Source organism: Heteronotia binoei, chromosome 12 (assembly GCF_032191835.1).
Source record: "Heteronotia binoei isolate CCM8104 ecotype False Entrance Well chromosome 12, APGP_CSIRO_Hbin_v1, whole genome shotgun sequence".
Classification (NCBI taxonomy): Eukaryota; Metazoa; Chordata; class Lepidosauria; order Squamata; family Gekkonidae; genus Heteronotia; species Heteronotia binoei.
This window is the reverse complement of record NC_083234.1, coordinates 13419800-13439314: the sequence shown is the minus strand read 5'-3', so window position 1 is coordinate 13439314 and position 19515 is coordinate 13419800. Positions and strand designations below refer to the sequence as shown.

Here is a 19515-nt window from a genome sequence, read left to right as displayed (position 1 = left end):
TAGGAAACCACTCTTGCCTTTGACCTGGGGAGGGGCCACAGCACAGTACTAGAGCCTCTGCTTGGCAAAATGAAGTCCTGAATTCAATCCCTGGCATCTCCAAGCAAAAGGAAGGGTGTGGGGGGATAGGGAGTGCAACCAGCTATAGATTCTAACCACTGGCTTGCAACCCGACTGATCTTTTTTTAAAAAAAACCCCCAAAAAACTTCACTGTGGATGAGAAAACAGATCACAGGCAATGACAGCTGAAGACTGCTGGGTTTTGGCCCGCAAATCCTTGCAACTTGAGGTTTCACACAGACAAAAAAGAGATGGGGGAAGCTTTTATCTCTATCTAGCAGCAGATGGCAAAAGGATGAGCCACTTAGCATGGGTGCCAAAGCAAAAGATTCACACCTGTTGCTGAAGGATGCAGACTCCTTTGCTAGCACGCCACCCCCAATGCTGAAGTGGGAAAGGCAACTGTCTGCATACAGGACCAGACGTAAGCACCAGTGTGATTCTCACCTCTCTCTCCCGATACACAACGGCTGATCGGTTCATTACATCTGCAAGCTCAGTCGTGGGAACATTTCAGGGTCCCGGATTTTCAGCCGCTCTCATGCATCCCACCTAATCCTCAGAGCTGAATCCGGAAGCACCCGGCGGCCCCCAAAGAACTCGCCGGCAGCCGAGAGTTCCCGAGCAAAGCCTTTGGCTGCATTGCGGCAGCACGCTAAACCACGGTTGCTTAAGCCACGGCTTGTGCTCCGAGGTCAAGTTAGTCTGCCAGACGTAAATAACGTACAAGCTTAGGACAGAAGCCAACACAGTTAGTACAAATGGACCCGTGACAAGTCCTAGCTTGAAATCTGGGCTTGGCACAGATGAACAAATCCTGGGTTGTTGGGACTGACTGCATTTAGCTGTTCCAGTTAATTGGGATTTGGGCAAACCGGGGTTTCTTGTCATGTTTGAAAGGAGCGCCCTTCCCCTCCTCCCGAACCCGAGACTTCCCTCCTGTATATATGCAACCAGGGCCGTGGCCAGGTTTTGACAAGTTGGGGGGCTTTTTAAAAAGCCAGGGGGCACCCTTTCCCATCCACTGCGGGGCTTGCCGCTTCTCAGAAGCTTTCTGGAGTAGGGGGGAAAAAGCTGGAGGCTCTGAATGTGGCCAAATCGAGGTGGCCTATCCTAAAACTTTGGAGTGAAGAAGGGGTGCACCTTGTGTGCTAGCGGGGGGGGGGGGTCCTTTCAGCTCCTCTCTCCCACCCTGGCACTTTGCAGCTAGCAGCTCCATCTGTCCCCCCCTCTCCTCAGCCCTCTCTACGAGGCTTCCTCTGACTCCCTCCTCTCCACCTCTTGCTTTTCCTGCCACACTGCACTGTGTCCTGCTCCGCTCTCCTGGCTCTGGCTGCCACTGATGACGCTTTGCCGGCTCAGCCGTGGCAAAAAGAAAATTTAAAAAGCGGACTGTGTGCCAGAGGCCCCCTGGAAGTCAGGGGCTCCTGCGTGGATGTCAGGGGGCAGTGCCCCCACAGGCCCCTCCCCCCATGCGGCTACAGGCTTGTATGCAACTGGTTTCTTAGGTGGTGTATTACTGAACTTTGAGTGAACAGGTCTGTAGTTCAACTTGTCCAAACTTTGTGGGGGGTGGAGGTGATCAAAGTTGGGAGGGGGTTAGGTGCCAGGTGGCAATTCACAAAGTTATCAGGAGGCTAACTTGCAGGAAAAGGACAGAGGAAACGACAGCATCCGGAAGATATTACTTCTTTTTTTAAAAATCCCAGTGCTTGCCCATTGGTTCCTTCGAACATTCCATGCAGGGGAGGGGCTGTGGCCAAGGTTGCCAGGCTCCTACTGGGTGTGAGGGAATACCCCCTCACACGCGAGGCTTCTTCTCCTCCACCACCAATCAGCTGGCTGGCGGGAGGACTTAACGGCAGCAAAGGGAGACCGAGGTTGGTATCAGCAGCAATACAGTGGTGCTGCATCTAGCTACAAGCATAGGCAGCTTCAAGAGGGGACTGGATAAACGTATGGAGCAGAGGTCCATCCGTGGCTATTAGCCACAACTTATCGTTGGAACTCCCTGTCTAAGGCAGTGATGCTCCGTATTCTTGGTGCTTGGGGGCGGGAGGCAACAGGGTTCTAGCGTCCTGGCCCCACTGAGTCACAGCTCTGTGGTATATACTTTGCACGCAGACGGCTCCAGGTCAGATCTCTCTTGTGTGTGATCCAAAAAAAAAGAGCTCAGATTGCAGATGTCGAGAAGACCCTGAAAAGTCACCACCAGATGAAGACCACGCATATGAACACATGAAGCTGCCTTATATGGCTATTAGCCACAGCGTATTGTTAAAACTCTCTGTCTGGGGCAAGTGATGCTCTGTATTCTTGGGTGCTTGGGAGAGGCAACAGTGGAAGGGCTTCCAGCATCCTGGCCCTACAGATGGACCTCCTGATGGCACCTGGGTTTGACCACGGTGTGACACAGAGTGTTGGACTGGATGGGCCATTGGCCTGATCCAACATGGTTTCTCTTATGCTCATATAGATGGAACCCTCTGTCTGGGGCAAGTGATGCTCTGTATTCTTGGTGCTTGGGAGAGGCAACAGTGGGAGGGCTTCTAGTGTCCTAGCCCCACTTACCTCCTGATGGCACCTGGGTTATTTTGACCACTATGTGACACAGAGTGTTGGACTGGATGGGCCACTGGCCTGTTCCAACAAGGCTTCTCTTATGTTCTTATGTGACATAGAGTGTTGGACTGGAGGGGCCGCTGGCCTGATCCAACATGGCTTCTCTTATGTTTTTATGTGACGCAGAGTGTTGGACTGGATGGACCATTGGCCTGATCAAACATGGCTTCTCTTATGTTTTTATGTGACGCAGAGTGTTGGACTGGAGGGGCCACTGGCCTGATCCAACATGGCTTCTCTTATGTTCTTATGTGACACAGAGTGTTGGACTGGATGGGCCATTGGCCTGATCCAACATGGCTTTTCTTATGTTATTATGTGACACAGAGTGTTGGACTGGATGGACCATTGGCCTGATCCAACATGGCTTCTCTTATGTTCTTATGTGACACAGAGTGTTGGACTGGATGGGCCACTGGCCTGATCCAACATGACTTCTCTTATGTTCTTATGTGACGCAGAGTGTTGGACTGGATGGGCCATTGCCTGATCCAACATGGCTTCTCTTATGCGACACAGAGTGTTGGACTGGATGGGCCACTGGCCTGATCCAACATGGCTTCTCTTATGTGACACAGAGTGTTGGACTGGATGGGCCATTGGCCTGATCCAACATGGCTTTTCTTATGTTCTTATGTGACGCAGAGTGTTGGACTGGATGGACCATTGGCCTGATCCAACATGACTTCTCTTATGTTCTTATGTGACGCAGAGTGTTGGACTGGATGGGCCATTGGCCTGATCCAACATGGCTTCTCTTATGTGACACAGAGTGTTGGACTGGATGGGCCACTGGCCTGATCCAACATGACTTCTCTTATGTTCTTATGTGATGCAGAGTGTTGGACTGGATGAGCCATTGGCCTGATCCAACATGACTTCTCTTATGTTCTTATGTGATGCAGAGTGTTGGACTGGATGGGCCACTGGCCTGATCCAACATGGCTTCTCTTATGTTCTTATGTGACACACAGTGTTGGACTGGATGGGCCATTGGCCTGATCCAAGATGGCTTCTTTTATGTTCTTATGTGACACAGAGTGTTGGACTGGATGGGCCACTGGCCTGATCCAACATGACTTCTCTTATGTGACACAGGGTGTTGGACTGGATGGACCATTGGCCTGATCCAACATGGCTTCTCTTATATTCTTATGTGACACAGAGTGTTGGACTTGATGGGCCACTGGCCTGATCCAACATGACTTCTCTTATGTTATTATATTCTCACCAGAAGTAACATCATCACATCACTGGCAGTCAGGTATCTGGACAAAACTCTGGGGCGGGGAGAGGGGGGGAATCAGGACCTGAGGCTCCAAAGAAAATAGCACTAGAGAAGGGGGCGTGTGAAAGAGAGGATTGATAGGAGACAGAGCGTTTGGGCAGAACTACGAAGTATGTGTGGGGGAGGGAGACAGAGAAGCAGAGAGGTCAGCAGTGAACTCTCAGTCCTGGCAGCAGTCTGCAGGGTCTGAGAAGCAGTCTTCTAATTAGAATCCTCTAATTCTAAGTCTTCTAATTAGAATCCTATATAGCAGGGGTGGCCAACGGTAGCTCTCCAGATGTTTTTTGTTACCTACAACTCCCATCAGCCCCAGCCAGCATTGCCAATGGCTGGGGCTGATGGGAGTTGTAGGCAAAAAAAAATCTGGAAAGCTACCGTTGCCACCCCTGCTATATAGTGCTATGAAGGACATTAAGATTCTAGGGAAGAAAAGTAGAAAAAAGTAGAAAATTTTAGAGGACATACTACGGGCTAGACAGAGAGCCAAAACCTAATATTGTCAAGAGTACTATAGGAGTGGGAGACACAGAAGCTGTCAGAAAGTCGCGTTAGGAAGAGAAAAGTGGATTTGAAAGTGAGGAGTGTGCAAAGAGCCAGTTTGGTATAGTGGTTAAGTGTGCGGACTCTTATCTGGGAGAACCGGGTTTGATTCCCCACTCCTCCACTTGCACCTGCTGGAATGGCCTTGGGTCAGCCATAGCTCTGGCAGAGGTTGTCCTTGAAAGGGCAGCTGCTGTGAGAGCCCTCTCCAGCCCCACCCACCTCACAGGGTGTCTGTTGTGGGGGAGGAAGGGAAAGGAGATTGTGAGCCGCTCTGAGACTCTTCGGAGTGGAGGGCGGGATATAAATCCAATATCTTCTTCTTCTTCTTCAAAGTGAAAAAGTGACACCTCTGCCAGAAGGTATTACTATTCACTGAAGATCTGAATCCAGTACGTTCATCGTACAAATAAAGTTGTATTTATTTTGTTTTATATTCACCTGGAGTCCTAGGATTTTAAAATATAAGAGCCCTATCCTCAGGGTCACATATTTCAATGAAGCAGCCTTCCAGTTGGGGCACAATTCAGTGGGGAACGTTCAATAAAGCGTCTGGAATTAGATTCCTGGGGGGTTAGCATCACATACATTAAGAGGGGAGCCGCGACAAACCCACCCCCTGCTATCTCCTCTGGCAAAAACAGCATGGGAGAGAAGCCTGAAACCCCTCTTCCATCTTGCAACGGTTGGCGATGCTCAGAGTGACCGAGAGGTTTTGAAAGTTTAGACCCTGTTTGCTTGCGTGGCTGATAGTTGGGTCAGACACCCTTGACCCAACTGACATCAGGCATACTGAGTTATTATGGTCTGGTCCGGGATCAGTGTGCCTCACCTGTCAAAACAAAAGTCCCCCATTTTTGGATTTCCGGGTCAGGGGATCTTACCTGAAAGGGACCTCCTCCTTTGGAAAGTCCACGTAGTAACGAATGAAAAACCTCTCCGAATCCTCCCGTTCTCCTTCTGTGATGACGCTCCCGTTCAGTTTCGTGATCGATGGTAATCTGCGCATATGCAGAGGAGCGAGAAATGGGGGGGGGGGGGGGGGAAGAACTGTAACATCTAATAAGGCTTTTTAGAAGTCCCCCCCCCCCCCAAACTTAACAGCAATTGGCAAAAACGATGAGAATTTTATTCCCGTGAGACGCTCCCGCGGGATCAGATAACCCAAAATCGTAGCTCTCGGAGAGGAAAGCAAATTTCATACCGCTTCCTTGTAGAGGGAATTTGATTAAAAACCACGCGTGGCGATTTGAATATAAATACCTCTCTCGGTTCTTTAAACACCTCTCGTTTCATTGGCTTTTGGCAGAGCTTCATAAATATTGCTGTGTTAAGGGAGAGCTCTGGATGAGTGCGACTTGAAATCCCGCAAGCGCTACGTGCTGCCATGTGGCCCGTCCCTTCTGGGAACACGCAGAGCTGCGAGCCTTCACCAGCCAGAGAAAGACTGTTGGCAAGGGCCAATATTTAAATCACTCTGGATGGCAGCTGAATGCATTAAGACTTCTGCAGAAGAAGCTGCAGAACACTAACTTATCCCACTTATATTCTGCCCTCCGTCCAAAGAAGCTCAGGGCAATGTTCATGGCTTTCTCTTCCTCTATTACAGAGGTGGCCAAACTGGCTCCTTCACACATATTGTGAGGCTCTTGAAGCTCCCACCGCCCCATTGGCTGGCTTGGAGACGGCATTTCTCTCTTTAAATTACTTCTCCAAGCCAAGCCAGCTGGTGGTTTGGCGAATGCATTTAAAGTTAAAGCTGCTTTTTGTCCCACCTCTGTCTCTCCTCCCTCCCCCATCTATTTTCCTTCCTTCCTTCCTGTCTTGCATCTCTGAAAACATCAGATGTTTATTACGTGTGGCTCTTACCTACAGCAAGACTGGCCACCTCTGCTCTACTGTATCCTCAACAACCACCTTGTAAGGCTTAGGCTGGGGTCTCCGACCTTTTTGAGTCCGCAAAGACCTTTGGGATTCCGGCACGGAGCACTAGGCGCAGCCACAAAATGGCTGCCAAAAAAGAAAACCCAGCAGCTGCAAGAGGTGAGGCTAGCTACGAACTGGCGGTCACAACTGACATTTGGGCCCATACGGTTAAGATCCTGGTGCTGCGGTGGCAGCTGTCACTGAAGTGATTTTTTTAAAAATGTGGGTGTAGCCAATCAATTCTCCAGTGGCCAACCAGAAGCCTTGCTGGGCGAGAGCCCCAGCTGGCTCCCCACAGATTCTAAAAACACTTGGCAGGAGCCATGAAAGGTGTTGGCAACTGCTATGGCGTCCATAGTCATATTGGGACACCCTGGCTTAGACTTGTTGACTAGCAATAGCTAGCTTCACGGCTGAGTGGAGTTCTGAACCTGGATCATTCTAAATTCTAACCACTACACAACAACTGCTCCTCGGCATCAGACTGGCCTGGCAATCATTTAAACCGCTAGCGTTCGCCTGCAATCCCACTGAAGGCTAGTTTTACATATTATATTAATACAATTAACTTAAGTCCTAAGGCTCATTGCAAGGCTTTTTTTGTAGCAGGGACTGCTTTGCATATTAGGCCACACCCTCCTGACGTAGCCAATCCTCCAAGAGCTTATAGGGCTCTTAGAACAGGGTTTACTATAAGCTCCAGGAGGACTGGCTACATCAGGGGTGTGTGGTCTAATATGCAAAGGAGTTCCTGCTACAAAAATAAAAAAGCCCCTGGCTCATTGCATATAGAAAAACGTATAATATTCCTCCAAGTCCTGTTAATACCATCACTTAGTCAACTAAGCAGGTTAGCTATGGGTAAATGACTCGCCCTGGAATCTACAATATTGGGAAAATATCGGCCAGCCGAGCAAGCAGCAATAATGTCCATCTTTCAAAAATGGATGGGTGAGATCTGGAAAGGTGCCAAAATGGCAACGCTTACAGAATCTGTCCACATGCAATTTCAAATGGCTTTGTGGGTTCTTCTGAGAGTGTGTTCCTGTTACTGACGATTTCATAAAGACACCAAGTAGACGCTGCATCGCATAAGCGCATTTTAATGCTGTAATTTATTAACTTAATTGCGCCTCTTTACAACATAATTATATCTGGGCTGCAATTTTTTAAAAGTCTCGTTTTTAATAGATACTCTTGGATTTGAGTCATTATGACAGTCAGATTCCCAAACGGCCAACGGATCACGCATGATTTAAGTTATGCAATTAGACCACCATCTGAGCAGAGCGACTGAAGTTGGAGCAACCCGGTTTTCCCTACGTACCTGAAAATAAACCAGCTCTCCTTTAACCCCACCAAACCACCCAGCATTAATCAAATGCTTGCATATTCATGCACCATCGTAGTAGACCCATTAAAAGCTGTCATGTATCGAACTACTCAACAGACTTTGCTCTCCAACTATTGCCATATTTAACAGCTACCCCCTATCCCTCTGAATTTTCCAATCCTCACCCTTCAAACCTTGCAATACAAACCAGGCATATAGACAAATTCAAACGAGGCCACCCAATTTGAATAAGGAACTCTGAGTGTAGAGTTTGGACTGGAGGGAAAGGGGGATGTGGCGCCTGAGAATCCCCTTGTGCAGGCTGGCAAATGGTGTGTGCAAGCCCACTATAGTGAGGGCCAAAAAAGGAGGAGGGAAGCCAGAAAGGACCACCTTATTGAGCATTTTCCAAGCTACAGATCAGGGGTGGCCAAACTTGCTTAATGTAAGAGCCATACAGAATAAATTTCAGACGTTTAAGAGCTGCAAGGCAGGAAGGAAGGAAGATGGGGGAAGAAGGAGGGAGGGAGAAGTAGAGATGGAAAGAAAGCAACTTTAAGTGGTGGGGGCTTCAAAAGCCACGCAACATGTATGAAAGAGCCACATGTGGCTCCAAAGCCACAGTTTGGCCACCCCTGCTTTGGGCAGGAGCGCACAGGAGCAGAGCTCCACCTGGGTTGGCCAGTGCTTCGGCTGACATGTTGGGGAAAGTGCAGGGAGGCATCTTTAAATGCCATCTCGATGGCTTCAGTCTTTCCCACTGTGCCTGCTGTGGCGGGCGTGCTGGGGGAGGCGCAGGGAAGCTCCTGCTGTACTTTTTCTACAAAAAAAAAGCCCCGCTAAAGACCCTCCCCAAGCCCCGTGGCGCTGAATGGTAAGCCGCAGTCCTGGAGTCCTAAGCACTGCTCTCGACCTGAGTTCGATCCCGGCGGAAGCTGGGGTCAGGTAGCTGGCTCGAGGTTGACTCAGCCTTCCAGCCTTCCGAGGTCGGTAAAATGAGTACCCAGCTTGCTGGAGGGAAAGTGTAAAAGACTGGGGAAGGCAATGGCAAACCACCCTGTAAAAAGTCCGCCGTGAAAACGTGAAAGCAACGTCACCCCAGAGTCGGAAACAACCGCTGCTTGCACAGGGGACTACCTTCACCTTTCTTACCTCTCCCTATGTGAGCCCCAGAGGTCTTTACGATCAACGACCCAACAGCTTTTGGTAGTACCCAGCCCCAGAGACGTCCATCTAACCTCGACGAGAGCCAGGGCCTTTTCAGCCCTGGCCCCCGTCTGGTGGAACGAGCTCCCCCTGGAGATCCGGGCCCTGCGGGATCTGCTCCAGTTCCGCAGGGCCTGTAAAACACAGCTCTTTTGCCAGGCTCTCAGCTCAGGCAGTGGCCGTCGCTTGTTACCGGTCTCATTCCATCCCAGGGCTATAAGATCTACTGAACCTGGACAATAGGCCATGTCTGTGAGGCAGCACCTGCCATTTTAGTCTTATTGTCATTCCGTAGTTTTAGATGTTATGTATTAAACCGGTCTTTTACTGTTGGTTGTTTTTATGATGTAACCCATTGTTTTTATGATTTCCTATGGGAAGGGCGGGCTAAAAAGAGAATAAATCAATAAAATAAATTTTAAAGACCCTCCCACAACATGGAGCCTGCCCTGTAGAAGTGTCTTCAGGATACAGACTTCCCCACATCACCCAAATTGAGCGTCTTCAATTTAAGGGCTCCTTGCCCCTCGCCCCCCACCCACGAAGCAACAGAGAGACATCTGCAGACCTGGCTATGACGAGCTTCCGGCGCTCCTCGTTGGTGTATGGCTGGAGGAGAGGGATACCCAACAATCGCACTTCTTCAAGCTTGGGGAAAGAATTGAGTTTGTCAATGTCCTCCCAGCTTTGCAGACCTGCTTTAAAGAAAGAAAGAAGAAAAAGATATTGGATTTATATCCCGTCCTCCACTCCGAAGAGTCTCAGAGCGGCTCACAATCTCCTTTACCTTCCTCCCCCATAACAGACACCCTGTGAGGTGGGTGGGGCTGGAGAGGGCTCGGATAGCAGCTGCTCTTTCAAGGACAACTCCTGCAAGAGCTATGGCTGACCCAAGGCCATTCCAGCAGCTGCAGGTGGAGGAGTGGGGAATCAAACCCGATTCTCCCAGATAAGAGTCCGCACACTTAACCACTACACCAAACTGGCTCTGTGACATGGGTGGAGCCGAGAGGGCTCTCACAGCAGCTGCCCTTTCAAGGACAACCTCTGCCAGAGCTACGGCTGACCCAAGGCCATGCCAGCAGCTGCAAGTGGAGGAGTGGGGAATCAAACCTGTTTCTTCCAGATAAAAGTCTGCGCACTTAACCACTACACCAAACGGGCTCCAACAAAGTTTTATTCAGAATGTAAGCTTTCGTATGCATACTTCTTCAGACGAGGGGAGTTTGGGAGCTGAGCAAGGTCAATTATAGCACTTGGACAGGAAACCACCAAGGAAGACTGGGGTTGCTATGTGGAGGCAGGCAATGGCAAATCACCTCCGCTCCTCTTTTGCCTTGAAAACCCCACGGTCCGAGGGCTGCCCTGAGTCAGCTGCCACTTGAAGAAGAAGAATTGCAGATTTATACCCCGCCCTTCTCTCTGAATCAGAGACTCAGAGCGGCTTACAATCTCCTTTATCTTCTCCCCCCACAACAGACACCCTCTGAGGCGGGTGGGGCTGAGAGAGCTTTCACAGAAGCTGCCCTTTCAAGGACAACTCTTGCAAGAGCTATGGCTGACCCAAGGCCGTTCCAGCAGCTAACAGTGGAGGAGTGTGGAATCAAACCCGGTTCTCCCAGATAAGAGTCCGCACACTTAACCACTACACCAAACTGGCTCTCAATGCAGTGGGCTTGCATGAACTGGAAGCGGCGGGAATCAAGCACACGCTAGGAGAAAAAAAAAACCCAAACAAGTCACAGGGCTGTATGGCACAGGGGAAATCAACGGTTTATTATTCCTATCAAACCCAGTGGAAAGTGGAAAGTGGAGATGAGAATGTACCCAACCCCAGCACACACACGCAGAGGCTATAAAGAACTCTTGGTGACTGATATACCTGGGTGACGGAGGAGAGAAATCCAAAACAGCACCCCGCAGGGCAGTAAAACCGCCAGTCTGATAGTTGACTCCTCCCTGTATCTTCTCTTCCAAACTGTCTGCCTATGCTGGCCAGAGGCTGCAAAAGATGCTGCATGTGCGTTTGGATTAGAAGGCCTCAGGTTTGTGTCAGGCCCAGCTCAATCCCTTCCACAAGGCTTCTCTTGTGCCTGTCAATGTCACGGTCAGTTATCATTACTTTTGCTGCTGAGGCTTGGATTCGATTCTTTACTAGGGGGGAGTCACAGCTCTGTGGTATATACTTTGCATGCAGACGGCTCCAGGTCAGATCTCTCTTGCGTGTGATCAAAAAAAAAAGGAGCTCAGATTGCAGATGTTGAGAAAACCTTGAAAAGTCACCACCAGATGAAGACCACGCATATGAACACATGAAACTGCCTTATTCAGAGCAGAGGTCCATCTGTGGCTATTAGCCACAGTGTATTGTTGAAACTCTCTGTCTGGGGCAAGTGATGCTCTGTCTTCTTGGTGCTTGAGGGGGCCACAGTGGGAGGGCTTCTAGCGTCCTGGCCCCACTGATGGACCTCCTGATGGCACCCGGGTTTTTGGCCACTGTGTGACACAGAGTGTTGGATTGGATGGGCCACTGGCCTGATCCAACATGGCCCCTCTTATGTTCTTATACTTGGTGCACTTAGATCAAGATTGGCTACTCAGACCGACAGTGGCTCTCCAGGATCTCAAGCAGAGATCTAATTTTTTTTTTTTTAAATGGGATATGTCGGATTGAACCTGGGACCTTCTGCATGCCAAAGCAAATGCTCTTCCACGGAGCCCGGCCCCTCTTAGGGTCTAAAAAAGGTGGCTTCAAGAGGAGGATGATCTGTGGCTCAGTAAGAAAGCACCTGCCTTTGCGTGAAGAAGTCCGCAGGTTCAGTTGGTTTGATTCCTGACATTCCCAGTTAGAAGGATCTCAAGCGGCATTTGTTAGAAAAAAAACAATTCTTGGAGAGTCGATGCCAAGCACACCAAACTGAGCTAGATTTTATATAAATTAATTCCATTTTATCTCCATTAACGGAAGATGGCAGACCAATGGTCTGTATCGATATAGGGCAGCTTCCTGCGTTTACATGCTTTAAGGCAGTTCACTCTACTTAACAGTAGGAATAATCTATTCCTTGGCTCCGTCGTCAACCAAAAGGAAGACCTCAACCAAGAAATCAGAAAGAGACTGAGACTGGGCTGGGCAGCCATGAAGGAGCTAGAGTGTAAGGATGTATCACTGGCAACCAAGATCAAGAAAGTTCATGCCGCAGTATTCCTCCTTACTATGTATGAGTGTGAAAGTTGGCCACTGAAGAAAGCCCATTCACTTGAACCTCAGTGCTGGAGGCGAGTTTTACAGATACCGTCGACCACCAAAGAGACAAGGAAACGGGATCTAGATCAAGTCAAGCCTGAACTCTCCTTGGTAATAAGTGACTGTATTTTGGTTTGCTGCCAAGATATTTCTTGGATTCGGTTAAACTGCAAAGATACGTTTCTCCGCTGCATTGGCCTCTCTTTCTTTTTTTCTTCTATTTTTGTTTTTCTTCTTTTTATAATTTTTTCTCAATTTTTCATGTTTTTTTTAAAAGTATATACTTGAAAATTTCAAATAGAAAATATTAAACTGAAGCCTGAACACTCTCCAGAAGCTAAAATGACTCAATTGGGGCTATCATACTTTGATCGTATCATGAGAAGACAGTCACGGGAAAAAGACAATAATGCTAGGGGAAGTTGAAGGCGGAAGAGGAGGAGGAGACTGGATTTATACCCCGCTCTTCACTACCCGAAGAAGTCTCAGAGCAGCTTACGATCTCCTTTCCCTTCCCCTCCTCACAACAGACATCCTGGGAGGTAGGTGGGGCTGAGAGAGCTCTGACAGAAACTGCTCTTGAGAGGAACAGCTTCTGAGAGCCAGTTTGGTGTAGCGGTGAAGTGGGCAGCCTCTTATCTGGGAGAACCGGGTTGGCCTTGGGTCAGCCATAGCACTTGCAGGAGTTGTCCTTGAAAGGGCAGCTGCTGTGAGAGCCCTCTCCAGCTCTACCCACCTCACAGGGTGTCTGTTGTGGGGGGAGAAGATACAGATTGTAAGCCACTCTTGAGTCTCTGATTCAGAGAGAAGGGGTGGGGTATAAATCTGCAATCTTCAGTCTTCTTCAGAGTTATGGCTGACTCAAGGTCACTCCAGCAGCTGCATGTGGAGGAGTGGAGAATCAAACCCAGTTCTCCCAGATAAGAGTCCGTGCATAATTAGCCACTGCACCAAACACAGCTCACAAGACCCAGCATGAGCTGGACAGACTCCACGAGGGTCCTCCCTTTGCAAGACCTGAGCGAGGCTGTTAAGGACAGGAAGTTCTGGAGGCCATTAGTGCATAGGGTCACCACAGGTCAGAAGCAGCTTGAGGGCCCTTCGCACACACACCAGGGGAAACGAATTACGTTCAAAGGCAATGTTGTTTTTTCTCTGGGGCCTACTGGGTCTTCAGTCTGTATCTGAAGAGCTGTGCGTGCACACGAACGCTTATACCTTGAATAAAACCTTGTTGGTCATGAAGGTGCCAATGGACTCAAAACTTTCTTCTGCTGCTGGGTTTCTGAACAACAGAAAGACTAGAATCCCAGGTTCTAATTATACAGTCCTCTCCCTCCTCTCCAAAAGGTAACAAACTTTCCATTCCCCCCTCTGATCTCACCCAGCCAAAAACAATTGTGAACCACGATGACAGGCCTATTACACCAATGCAAAATGGAATTACCTTCCACAAACCAGGAGCCAAGGAGCACCTTTAAGACCAACATAGTTTTATTCAGAATGTAAGCTTTTGTATGCATGCGTACTTCTTCGGACGAGGGAATGTACCCCATCCCCTCGTCTGAAGAAGTATGCATGCATGCGAAAGCTTACATTCTGAATAAAACTTTGTTGGAGCCAGTTTGGTGCAGTGGTTAAGTGCGCAGACTCTTATCTGGGAGAACCGGATTTCATTCCCCACTCCTTCACTTGCACCTGCTAGCATGGCCTTGGGTCAGCCATAGCTCTGGCAGAGGTTGTCCTTGAAAGGGCAGCTGCTGTGAGAGCCCTCTCAGCCCCACCCACCTCACAGGGCGAGGCTGTTAAGGACAGGAAGTTCTGGAGGCCATTAGTGCATAGGGTCACCACCATTCCCCACTCCTTCACTTGCACCTGCTAGCATGGCCTTGGGTCAGCCATAGCTCTGGCAGAGGTTGTCCTTGAAAGGGCAGCTGCTGTGAGAGCCCTCTCAGCCCCACCCACCTCACAGGGCGAGGCTGTTAAGGACAGGAAGTTCTGGAGGCCATTAGTGCATAGGGTCACCACCATTCCCCACTCCTTCACTTGCACCTGCTAGCATGGCCTTGGGTCAGCCATAGCTCTGGCAGAGGTTGTCCTTGAAAGGGCAGCTGCTGTGAGAGCCCTCTCAGCCCCACCCACCTCACAGGGCGAGGCTGTTAAGGACAGGAAGTTCTGGAGGCCATTAGTGCCACCCACCTCACAGGGTGTCTGTTGTGGGGGAAGAAGATAAAGGAGATTATGAGCCACTCTGAGATTCAGAGTGGAGGGTGGGATATAAATCCAATATCTTCTTCTTAAAGGTGCTCCTTGACTCCCAGTTTGTTCTACTGCTTCACACCAACACGGCCGCCCACCTGGATCTTTCAACAAATCAGTTAACTTCATTCTTAGGAAAGGCTAATGGCAGACCCAGAAGAAAAACACCGGCCTGCGAAGCAATATAAGGGTGAGGTTTGGTTTGAGGAGGAAGCAATAAAACCTAAGTTTAAAAGAGAGGCACGGCCTCCATTATGGTGTAAAGACAGTATCCAACTTTGATGTCATGGGGAAGTTCCCATGGATTTGTTCCGACAGCAGAAGGCTTTCCTGTGGTGGGAGCTGCCTTCCCTTTGCATCAGGGAGAAGGAGGAGGAGGAGAGAACTGCAGATTTATACCCAGCCCTTCTCTCTGAATCAGAGACTCAGAGCAGCTTACCATCTCCTTTATTTTCTTCCCCCACAACAGACACCCTTTGAGGCAGGTGGGGCTGAGAGGGCTCTCCCAGAAGTTGCCCTTTCAAGGGTAACTCCTATGAAAGCTATGGCTGACCAAGGCCATTCCAGCAGCTGCAAGTGGAGGAGTGGGGGAATCAAACCCGGTTGTCCCCGATAAGAGTCTGCACACTCAGCCACTACACCAACCTGGCTCTCTTCTGGTGGAGAAAAACTCCCCCATTACCAGAACAGACCTGCAATCCCCATCCTTTGTTAGGTTCCGAAACGTGCTCCATTCCATGGTACCTCACCTGACTTGTGCAGGCTGATGGACCGCAGGTTTGGGAACAGGAGACTGAGCGAATCTTCTGAGTCCTCGATGGTCGTCAGGTAGTTGTTGGCCAAGACAAGCGTGTCCAGCGATGGAAACATGACCCCCAGTTTCCTAATCTCAGGCCAGTCTTTGAGATCATTGTCAGTTATGTGGAGCAACTTGAGTGAGTGACAACACACCGGAGAACAAGACACTGTTTTGTAGTCGTTAAGGCACAGAAAGAGTTCCTCCAAGCTGCAGGGAGAAAATGGTTTAAAAGCCTCTTATATATCTAGATTTTCAGGATGAAAGGAGCTGTTTTACATGGGCAAGTATATACTTATTTAAAACATCCAGGAGCTGCCTCCTTTATGGAGTTACGGGCAGTTTACAACGTAGATAAAACACATAAAACAAAATTAAAATCAAAATCATAACTCAGGACTGCCAGTAACCTTAACCAAACAGTTGATAAAACGAAATAAAACTGTAGTAACCTTAATCAAACAGCTGATAAAACTAAATAAAACTGTCTTCAACTGCCTCCTAAAGGTCAAAAGTGAGGTGCACGTACCCAGGGAGATCTTTCCGTAACGGTGGGGCTGCCACCGAAAAGGCCCTCTCTCATATATCCTCCAAATGAGCGTCTTTGATTTATTTTTATTCATTTATTTAGTGGGCTTATATTCTGCCCTTTCCCATAATGGGCTCAGGGCGGATCGCAACATAAAACTGAACAATAAAAAAACCCATTCAAATTTAAAACAATATAATAAAACCAAACAGTAGAACAATAAAACGAAACAAAGTGCATCACCGGCAGAAAGGGCACATTCCACAAAATACAACAGGTTTTTGGCCCAAGGAAAGTGATGGTGCTAATGATCAGATTCAGCACCACAACGAGGCTGTAAAGCCTGATGCCACAACAAGGGAGGCCGACTGATGGAATAGGTGGTGGAATAGGACACCCGCTGCCTCAACCAAAAGCCTGGCGGAACAGCTCCGTCTTACAGGACCCTATGAAATGGCAGTAGCTCAGGTAGGGCCCGGATCTTCATAGGGAGCCGATTCCACCAGGCAGGGGCCAAGGCCGAAAAAGCCCTGCCCCTGGTTGAGGCAGGATGGGACATCCTTCGGGCCAGGGATGATCAGGAGATGCTGTGTACAGTCAAGAAGGCCTCTCTCTGTGACCTTAATCCCCGGGCAGCAACGTATGGGAAAAGGGAGTCCTTCAGATACTCATCTGTCAGGTAAGTAGGGACTCCCACTTTCAGACTGTACCCCTTTAACTAACAGGGGTGAAGTCTGGGGAGTTAAAAGATGGGCCACTGCTGCTCAGGGTAGAACACCAGCTTTGCGTGTAGAATTATCTCAGATTTAGCTCTGGTAGCAGCTTTAACTTCGGCTGACTGGAGGCTGCCAACCTGAAACTTCCTCCGAGGGATACCTCCTCTCCTGGGTGTGGGTTTAAAGTGAAGACGGAGATTGCAGCGTACAAGACGATGATCCGTATGACATTCTGCGCTGGGCATTACTCGGGTGTGTAAGACATCTCGAAGGTCTCTCTGGCGCACCAGAATGTAGTCGATAAGGTGCCAATGCTTGGACCGTGGGTGCATCCAGGTTGTCTTCAGACTGTTCTTCTGCTGGAAGATAGTGTTGGTGATGGTGAGCTGGTGCTCCATGCAGAATTCTAGCAGGAGGCGCCCATTGTCATTGCAGTTGCCAATGCCGTGTTTGCCAAGTACTCCTTTCCAGGCTTCCGAGTCTTTACCTACTCTGGCATTGAAGTCGCCAAGGATGATCACCTTGTCCTCTGTAGGGGTCTTCCGTACGAGGTTGCGTAGATCAGCATAGAACTTGTTCTTTTCTGCAGGATCTGCTTGAAGGGTTGGGGCATACACACTGAAGAGTGTTGCATGCTGCTTGTTTTGAAGTGGGAGGCGCATGGACATGATGCGATCTGAGTGACCTGTTGGAAGGTTTTCGAGTTTGGAGGCAATGGAGTTCCTGACCATGAAGCCAACGCCAGAAAGGCGGCTCTCAGCCTTTGACTTACCCGACCAGTAGAGGGTATAGCCAGCACCGTGTTCTTGAAGACTACCTTCCTCAGGGAAACGGACCTCACTGAGACCTGCTATGTCGATATTCAACCTGAGAAGTTCGTGGGCAACTAGAGCAGAGCGTCGTTCAGGGCGACCACTGCCTACTGTGTCAAGCATGGTTCTGATGTTCCAACACGCAAGCTTTAGTCTTTGCACACTTTGTGAGGCAGGTGCATGCCTTTTCTTTGTTGTTATTTTTCGACCGCAAGTAAGGATGCCCGTTGACCGCGGCTAGCCAACTGGGGTGGGGGAGACGAGCTTTGTTTAGGCCACCTTTTCTAGGCCCCTCTCCGTGTGGAGCAAGCAGTGCTGTCCCTAGATAAGGCTGCTTGGTCGTTCAGGGTGCTGCCGAAAGATGCTTTCGTCTCCGGGTTAGCATCAGGCGACCAATATCCTGAACCGCCTACATGCAGGATCGGGACTGCGGCTTCCAGTGGCACCTTCCACCTGCCGTTTCGCCCCTTGCCTATCGCTGCAGGACTTGATGCGTTGTGGGTTGTGTGTGTGGATATGCCCTTCAGGCCTGCGCAGAGGAATTTTTTAGGTGAAGCGCAGTGTGCACGGTACTGGCTCCACCCTTTCACCTGGGGGTCATCTGCCATGGCCCAGTAAGCCGGGACGCCGGCAGTGAGTCCTCCAGGTGGTAGGTGTTACATTAACGAGCTCTATCTGCCCGGGTTTGATGTTAGAGTTTTCCTTCTCTTAGGCTGACGAAGTTGGTGGGCCCAGCCTGCCCATCCGGTTATACCGCCGGACAATTCGGTCGCACCATGACGTAGCAAACTCTGTGAAAACGGGGGGGACCAGCGAGAAGGTGTTGCTACGGATGCAGTAATGCAGGAGAGGCCATTGCAGTGACCATCTGCCAGGCATAGCCAGACAGTGACCACGCGGCGTTCACTACACCGGGAGAGGAGAGGCTATGTATTGCGCATGCACTTTCCCTGGGGGGGTAGGATTCCCAGAGGGAGCCCACCCCCCACCACCCCCAAGTTAAAGTTGCCTTCCAGGCAAAACTCCAGTCAAGAATTGAGGACCTCAGTTGTCCCACAGACCCTTCTCCAGAAGCACTCTGGGAACACCTAAAAACTACCGTCCTGCAGATCTCTGAAGAAGTCCTCGGGTTCTCCACAAGGAAGAACAAGGACTGGTTTGATGAGAACAATCAAGAGATCCAAGAATTACTGGCAAAAAAGAGATCTGCCTACCAAGCACATCTTGCTCAGCCCTCCTGTCCTGGGAAAAAAGCAACCTTTCGCGCTGCATGTAGCAACCTCCAGCGCAAGCTTCGAGACATTCAGAACGAGTGGTGGACCAAGCTTGCAGAGAGAACCCAGCTGTGTGCAGACATTGGTGATTTAAGAGGGTTCTACGAAGCCCTGAAGGCAGTATATGGTCCATCATATCAGGCTCAGAGTCCCTTGCATAGTGCAGACGGCCAAGTGCTCCTCACAGACAAGGCATCCATACTGAACCGGTGGTCGGAGTATTTTCAGGTTCTCTTCAGTGCCAACCGCGTAGTTCAAGATTCAGCAATCCACCTCACCCCACTTCAACCGGTGAAAACAGAGCTGGATGAGATCCCCACCCTAGAAGAGACTGTTAAAGCCATCAAGCAACTGAAAAGTGGCAAGGCAGCAGGAGTTGATGGAATTCCACCAGAGATCTGGAAGCATGGGGGCACAGTGCTACATAGCTCACTTCACAAAGTACTTGTCACCTGCTGGGAACAAGGCAAATTACCACAGGACTTTCGCGATGCAATCATCATCACCCTATACAAGAACAAAGGGGAAAAGTCAGACTGCTCCAACTACCGGGGGATAACCCTGCTCTCCATCGCAGGCAAAATCCTTGCCAGAATACTCCTGAACAGACTGGTGCCCACCATTGCAGAAGAACTCCTCCCAGAGAGCCAGTGTGGCTTCAGAGCTAACAGGAGCACCACCGACATGGTATTTGTTCTCAGGCAGCTCCAAGAGAAATGCAGGGAACAGAACAAGGGTCTGTATGTGACTTTTGTCGACCTTACCAAAGCTTTCGATACCGTTAGCAGGAAAGGCCTGTGGCAAATCTTGGAACGTTTAGGATGTCCCCCAAGGTTCCTCAGCATGATCATCCAGCTACACGAAGACCAGCGAGGCCAAGTCAGACACTGCAACGACCTCTCGGAG

At 49.6% G+C, this 19515-nt stretch overlaps 1 protein-coding gene across 1 annotated transcript in view; it reads right to left on the bottom strand.

Annotated features, from left to right (window-relative positions):
* The window catches only part of TECTA (tectorin alpha), a 232242-nt gene that overhangs the window by 174303 nt on the left and 38424 nt on the right, over window positions 1-19515 (bottom strand). Inside the window, 3 exon segments of the mRNA XM_060251812.1 lie at window positions 5396-5512; window positions 9545-9671; window positions 15232-15488. Of these exon segments, the coding sequence (XP_060107795.1) occupies window positions 5396-5512; window positions 9545-9671; window positions 15232-15488 (501 nt within the window).